The sequence below is a fragment of the Austrofundulus limnaeus genome, unplaced genomic scaffold, assembly GCF_001266775.1.
Source record: "Austrofundulus limnaeus strain Quisiro unplaced genomic scaffold, Austrofundulus_limnaeus-1.0 Scaffold886, whole genome shotgun sequence".
Classification (NCBI taxonomy): Eukaryota; Metazoa; Chordata; class Actinopteri; order Cyprinodontiformes; family Rivulidae; genus Austrofundulus; species Austrofundulus limnaeus.
The window spans coordinates 51,209-59,157 of record NW_013953288.1 but is presented as its reverse complement, the minus strand read 5'-3'; the positions used below and the strand labels follow the sequence as shown (position 1 = coordinate 59,157).

At 38.2% G+C, this 7,949-nt stretch overlaps 1 protein-coding gene and 1 long non-coding RNA gene across 2 annotated transcripts in view; both read right to left on the bottom strand.

Moving 5' to 3' along the window:
- Window positions 1–3,054: 3,054 nt before the first annotated feature.
- LOC106533115 (uncharacterized) lies at window positions 3,055–5,449 on the bottom strand. The gene is made up of 2 exons (XR_001312191.1): window positions 5,113–5,449; window positions 3,055–3,946 (listed from the first exon to the last, which is right to left on the bottom strand). It is a non-coding gene; the product is annotated as an uncharacterized LOC106533115 (long non-coding RNA).
- An 846-nt stretch (window positions 5,450–6,295) lies between these two features.
- Window positions 6,296–7,949, bottom strand: part of LOC106533114 (copine-8) — a 45,052-nt gene continuing 43,398 nt past the window's right edge. Inside the window, exon 9 of the mRNA XM_014029350.1 lies at window positions 6,296–6,338. Within this exon, the coding sequence (XP_013884804.1) occupies window positions 6,333–6,338 (6 nt within the window). The 3' untranslated portion in view covers window positions 6,296–6,332. The remainder of the gene's footprint in view (window positions 6,339–7,949) is intronic.

Sequence of the window (7,949 nt, the reverse complement as noted above, 5' to 3'; positions counted from 1 at the left end):
TATATACACTGTATATTTGTATATATTTGTGTGTGTGTTTGTATTAGTAAAGTGGGTGTTTGGAAGTGTACAGATGATTAGTTTAATTTACCAAAGTTTCTTCTAAACATAGTTTTGTTACAAAAATTAATGCAATAATGCTTCTCTTTACAGACAGACAGACAGACTAAGCAAAACAGTCATGTCAAATAATTTTGCTGGCTCTGGTACACAATGACTTTAGGATCAAAGGTGTGATCTCAACATCTTCTTCAGGACATGCATGTCATTTCAGGGCCATATAGACTGTTCACACACTGTGTGATTTAAACTTTAATGTTAACAAAAAAAACCTGAATTGAGTATTAAGACCTGCAGTGTGAACACAGCCTTAGTTGTTTCTATGCTTTTACTGCTGAGATAAGCAAATTACAACCTTCAATTATAATGTAATTAAGTCTGAATTTAAAAGAGAATGTAACTGTTCTTTAATTACATTGTTAATTTCTATATTAATATTGTCAAGTCAGCATAACATTATAAATTTACTTACCAACAACATCTGTTTCCCATTGGGTTATGGCTTTTGCTCAAAGCATAGTTTAATGTTTCTTTTAGTGCATGGCTGAGAATTCCAATTAAAGTTTCCAATTATAGCTTCAAGTGGGAGGTGAATATAATAGCACAATAACTCATCATAAATTAAAAGTAATACAAAAATAAACAGAGTGAAAAGCAGTGAGGGCTCATTAAAATGTTGAACTGACCTGTAACGAGGAAGAGAGCAAAGTCTATTGGCTGTAATTAGCACACTGTCACTTGTTACACTGCAGCCCACGCTCCTAATGTGTCAGATCACTTCCCCACAGCATCAACCAATTGTTTGTTGCTCTTCTGGAAAGCAGCGGTAAAACAACTCATATCTATCCAGGCTTGTGGTCACTGAGGGCATCTACAGTGGACATGTGCATGGGTGTTAGACTTACAAAATATAATGTGAGCAACTCATGAGGTTATTACACTTTACTCATGGTCACATTACTTCTGCTAAATGACCAATAAAAAGAGGTTGAAAACATAGGAGTGGATTTCCCAAAGCATTCCTCCATGACTGTTGCCTAACATCCCAAAACTTACAAAAGGATTTTATTTGGGGGGAGGGGGGGGGGGGATAAGTTACACAACAAAACGACCACTTTGAAGATGAAACATATATTTAAATGAGAAACAAACAAGACAAGATAGAAATTACCGCCAACCATCTCTGGTGTCCCTCGGTCACCATTCAGTTGTTGGAATCATCACAGGTCTTCATTATTTAAATAATCTAATAAGGTGAACAGACGGATGAACCGACAGACAGACGGGGCTAAAGTGATCTTGTCAAACTCCTACACAAAGTGTGTTGAGCAGGCCTCCATTACGATGCACACAAAATTTGGTTCAGATCAGATTTGTGTGATTTAGAGTCAACCGTGTGCAAAGTGGGCGGGGCTAAAGTGATCTCCAACTTGTTGAGCAGGTCTCCCTGATGGTGCCCACAAAATTTGGCACTGATTGGATCATGTATGTGTGACTTAGAGCTAGTCGTGTACAAACAGCAAGGCATCAGCATTCATCACTCTGCCACACCCACACCATCCCACCACCAGTCGGTGTTGAGAGCGGCAAACAGCATGTGAAGTCTGCAGGTTCAAAGCTGCAGGGGGAGTTAGTTTGGATACATGTGCAAGAAAAGAGACAAATTTTCAGCTTTGATCCAAAACGGCCAACTTCCTGTGGGGTTTGGAGCATGACTCGAGACTTTTTTGAAGGTCCTGAGATGTTACACGTGTATCAAATTTCATGGTTCTAGGTCAAAGCATGACTGTGGGGCTGACTTTTAAAATAATAGTCCACACCCCACCAAAACTGGACTTCATTTTTGTAGTGGGGTGGATTAGGACTGACCATAGCGTATTGGGTTCAGATTGGCTGAAATATGTGGAATTTAGAGCCAAATGTATATCAACCATGTGATGTCTGACTTTGCTGCACCACCATGTCCACACCTTTCCCCCAAACGCCTTAGTGTTTGAAAGCAAGTGAGATCAAGTTCTTATCTGTGTTCTGACACAATTTGTTGCTGATTAGGTGAAGGAGGGTCAGAGATGTAGCTTTCAAAGCAAAAACTAAAAGGTCACTTCCCGTTTTCAGGGGTTGTGGTTTTGATGATGTCATATGACCACACTGAATGGTCATATGCACGACAACATGGATGACTCATACCAAGTTTAGAGTACTTTAGCCTTTTTATGTGAAAGTTACAACTTTCTAAAATGGACAGGAACAGATGGAGAGCATTTCTAAGTCCACCACCTCAGCGACGGGGGACAAAAATACTTTCACTTCGTTTGAATGATGATACGATGTTTCTCGATTTCACAGAGTCTGTCATGATTCATTTCTGTTCATCATCGGACAGAGCGCCGTTCTGTTTTCTGTTGAGTATTGTGAATCGCTCTTGTCTGGTCTGTCACCTGTAGGACCGATCTATCAGTGGAGAACCTAGGAGCAAATGCCCCCAAAAGCACAGCTTCTGGGATCATACAGACACACAAACATCTCCACCACGATAAGGTGGTGATTCCTGAAGGAGATAATTAAGCCATTCATCCATTTTTTAAAAATATTTTGTAAAAATAAATACATATGTTTGTATAATAACAACAACAACAACAGGTCACCTTATATTTTCTTTTCCTTTCTATATAAAAATAGAAATTGTAATTATTAAGTATTTTCAGGGTTTTATTGAAAACAAAAATAAAATGTTATAAAAGATTAACAAAAAGTGTAGGTGTGTGAAGGGGCATAAGGCACCAATTAAAAAGTCCTGGTCTTCATCAGTCTGGGATCCAATGTTTATAACTTTAGGAACCTGTTTTTTTACACATCAAAACTTTTGATTTTGGATTCTGGCCATTACACATGCCCACCATTTGTGTTTTTGCACAGATTTTGAGTGCAAAGATTGTTTACATTTCCCCTCACTGTGTGAGTGTCTTTGAATTAAAAGTTATTCAATTATTCAAATTTAATGGTTTTTAAATGCCAATTTAAAGCAATTTCAAATTATGTTTTATGCCTTTGAGAATGAGGATTGTATTGCAAGATGACAAGCATAAAAACAGAGATTTATATGATGGAAAAAAACTTGCAAAGCTGTTCCTACGTGCATGAAGGAGATGAGGTGATTGTGTGAAAACCTGTCACGGGTTACTCGGGGCTAGAAATAGCTAATGGGCAGTCAGTCAATTTTCACCTCCATCCCAACTGCTGCTTCACTCTTTTAGTTGCAGGACCTGTGCTCCTGGGGGAAAAAAAAAGGAGTGCCTCTATATACCAGAAGGTGTACAGATCTGCAGGTCAGCCCATAGCAATTGTAAACGTGATCACACTCCTTTCAGCCTACCAAGCAGAACTGTATCACAATATGGTTGAGGTACATTTGGGCACCTGAGTCCAGCAGTTTGGGAAGAGATCTGCGTTGTGGCAAATCTTATCTTCCGGGTCTCCAGAGGTGTGGTGCAGGGCTGTGGCTGTGTTATGGGTTTAGCAGCGGCAGGAGAGAGATCATTCTGGCTGAACCTGTCCAGCTTGACAGAACAGACCATTCCCCCATTCGACCCGTTGAGGACTAAGGGGCTGTTTGGAGAGGCAGTCACAGCCATGCAGCAAGCTAGTGACACGAGGAAGAAGCCAGTTGAGACATTCGATTGCCTCCTGTGCAAAGCAGTACAGCTGCCACTGTTGGCTCTTCAGGGTTTCGCAGCCTTAGCAGCGAGGAGTCACAGTGTATACTACAACGGATCCAGGTTCCATTCGCCAGAACCATCATCAGCAGAGACTACAGACTCAGAAACGGGGGGCAAAAAGCCTTTTGCCGCAGGTGCTCCTGTGGGGGGACCTAACCGCTGCTCCCGCCCTGCGGAGGGAAAAAAAACCAGAACAGGAGATTGCATTGGTCGTATAACAGGAGGACCCTTTAAAAGCCTGAAAGCTACAGAAAGTCACTTTATGCTGCTGACATATTGACAGTTGTCTGTATTTGGACTCCTTGCTGCAAGTAAGAGAGTTCAACCAGACCTGCTGCTCGTTCGTCATTCCTTGTGTCAAGTATCTTCATAACCAATTTATCCAACAACATTATTGAAAACCTTTATTTTCTCCTTAAATCATGCCACAAGTTTTGGTTGTGAACTTAATGGCTTGTTGTCTTTTACTGGTAAGCAGATGTTACCATAGAATAGTTTCAAATTAATTTCTTGTCTCTTCATGCAGCACTAAAAAAATAAATAACAAAACCAGTAAAATGTGACTGAACAAACAATAAGTCAAAAAGTGTAACAAGTAAACGAGCTTTGAGGAATCCTTCAGCCGTAAACTCCAGATGGCTCAGTGTGAGACAGAAAAGCATCAGGATTTCATGGTGACTGTTGTGTGAAGTCCATAGGAAGCCAGTCCTTCAGATAAGAAAATCCTGCAAATTCAATAAAGCCTTGTTGTTTTTAATAATTCCAGGAACACAAATATTTCAATTAGGTAGTTCTCACAGGCAAGCAACAAAAAACATAAAACCATTTATACTTCTCTTACTCTGTTCCCCTGTTCGGTGATATTTTAGAACCCAAATAAGTTTTGTTCAGCTGTAAGGTATTACAATAAATCTTAAAAATAAGTTTAACATGTAACTACATTTTATTATTCATTTGAACAAATAAAACAACCAATCTATGTTGAAAAGTCAGGCACCTCAATCAACTGCATTTGGTTTTAAATGACTGCTACATGTTCTTTTATCTTAACATACTTTCAAATGAAAACAAAAGCAATAAACAATACCTAAATTATTATTATTATTATTATTATTATTATTATTATTATTATTATTATGAATAAAAATATACAATTTTGCTGTTTGTAGGGTTTTGAGTGTATTTCTTGGTATTGTATTCATGTTAGTGTTTTTACTTTATCTCTCCTGCGTGCAGTGCTTCTGTTTCTGCCAGTGTTCCTCCTTAACTACACATTTGCTCACCTGATTCTTGTTGTCACTCCCCAGGTGTGTCTCATTAACCTTTGTCAACTCACCATTATTGGCTGTGTCCTGTCGTCCCTCCTCTGTCGATTCATTGTACCACTGTGGCTTATTGTAGTTAGTCTTCCGTACTCTTTTGTGTGTTTTTGAGAAGAGTGAGTCTGTAAGGCTTGAAAGGACTGAACCCCAGGTGCAGACTGAAGGACTGATGGACTTGAAGAGTTGTTAATAAAAAAGGCTTAACAACAACAAAAGGCTGGCATGGCAGCAAAAAGGTACTTACAAAAATATCCTGGAGCTTGGACAGTTACAAACATAGGCTATGGAGACAATTCACAGAACAAACAAATGCTCTGACACCAGACTGAGGACAGAAAACAGAATATAAAGGAAAACTAACGAGCTACAACAAGAAACACCTGGAGGGAGCAGGTGAGTGTGGGCGGGGCTGGAGCACAGACAGGTAGGAGGAGCTTAACAGAAACCAGAAGAGTGACCAAAAAAACCCCCACTCACATATCAGATATACACACTCACGCAGACAGACCACGACAGAGCCCTCCTTGCTGCCTTGGTCAATTAAGTCCAAGTCCATTGTGGACAACCCTGACCATCCTCTTCATCAGACTGTCATAGAAAGACAAAGTGTCTTCAGTCGGAGGCTTCTTCAACTTCGATGTAATACAGACCGCTACAGAAGATCTTTCCTGCCTACAGCCATCAGCATCTACAATAAGTTTATAATTAAATGAGTTACAACAACACCTAATTTCCCTCTGGGATCAATCAAGTATTTTTGAATTTGAATTGAATTGAATTGAAGCATAATTATTTCTTCGTTTTTCAAACACTGAAAAATACTTTTGATGGTCTTTTCCCATCCTGTTGATCAACTGGCTGCAGCTATTCCTTTTAAATCTTGGAATTTATACCTAACCATTTTCTTGAAAACCAATGGAATATTTAATGCCAATGATATTTAAATTTAATGATTTTTAAAGCAATTTAAGGTTTTACATTGTGCAAAATGCATGTATATTTTCAACTATTTAATGCTTTATAATGCCCAGCAGAAACCCTGATGTATGGGTTAGGAGACATGCCTGGTCATGACTTTTAGCATTTTAAAAAAACATTAAATAACTACTCTAAGTTATTCAATATACATTTGAGATGAAGTGACTGCACACTCACTGTGCCATTAAAACTCATTTCTCAGCCAGACTCTGTGGTGCCTTTGGAAGCTAGACAGCGTCCGTCCCGTTGTAACGCTTCAGATCTGGAGATAAACGATGGAAAGGTGTCATGGTGTGAATCTCCTCCAGTGTCCAGGATCTTTTTTGAAATCTTTTTTTTTTTTTTGGCAACATCAATTTGGACAGGTGTCCATCCTCCCTGAGAACATCTCATGCTGTATTATCTAACACAATTGATCTATGATGGGAACATTTGCTAAGATTTATACTCTAAAAACCCCCAAATGAGATTTTAATGTTAAAGAGGAATGAACAACAACAAGGAGTTGATATGAATATTTATTTAAAGACTTTATTTCTTACAGATAGTCATTTTAAACAAATTTGTCACTTGTGGCTTTCATATTTTCTGTTAGTAAAACCTGTGTTTTCTTGTAAATTCACTCAAATCAAAAATTATTTTGAAGAAACAACATGTATGAATGGACAAATCATTTTTCAAAGAATCTTTTGTGTAAATACAAGCATCATGCAAAAGTTATGAACCAGAGCTGATGATAGAAATAGCAGTTAGAGTCATAAATTTAGGCCTCATCTACGCTACTCTGGATATTCTGTTATTTAAATGTATTTTCTCTAATTTTGTCTTCACGATTCATACAAAAACACTGAAGTATCCATCACTAGGTGGCGAGAATATTCACATTAGCAATTCATTAAAATACAGAGAAAAAACATGCTTGGCTTGTTCAACTGATGGTAAAAAAATGGACACCTCACCGGATTCTGTTGGGAATTGTCTAGTATAATACTACGTATAATTTTATGTACAAAGTGAGTCAAAAGCCTCAAGACACCCTTTTATTTTAGAAAAGAAATGAAACATAAAATATCTGAATACCTCAGCAAATAATGGGTGAGGGGACCTATGTTTTAGGCTATATCTGGAACATGGCTTCCAACTTGAAAGTCAGATTATTTCCAGAGGGAAGGGGGGTCATGTGGCATATTAAAGAAGGCCAGAATTGTCCCAGAAACAGATTGCTGCAATCAGATATGCAATATCTGCTGTGTTCAGATGTTATCAACACAGAAAGTTCAAAACATTTTTGTTTGTCACAAATAACTAACAATGAAATTGACGAAAGCTCTGTGTTCTTCACCAGGGATCACAATGAACACGCCAAACATCTGCGCATCACACGCAACGTTCCTCAAACTTAATAGCTTACTCAGATGTATTTTAACAATGATACATGTACAAAAAAAATTAAAATGAAATTACATAATACATATTAAACTGCAAGTAGTCTTTTAAACAAACACCTAATGTAGAAATAACTCAAAATAGCAGCCTCTCCAGCAGGCCTCATCTACGCGGCACCTCAGCTGCGCGGGGTGGTGGGGAGGAGGAGGAGGAGGAGGGTCTTTTAAAGACGTGTCTACATTTGACTTTAATTTTTTCTAAACTCCCAGAGTTCTCTGAGTCAGCTTCAGATGTTTGTAGTTAATCATAATACCTTCTAAATTTAACCAGGTGCTTCAATGCCTTTAAATTACACAATAATTTTACTGGAGAAACTTGTCAGTTTGGTTTAGAAAAACAGTAAAAAATATTTTTTTCTGTGCAGAGAACTTCCTCTGCTATAATTTATTTTAAATAAATATATCAAAGCTCATCAGTTGAAAACACT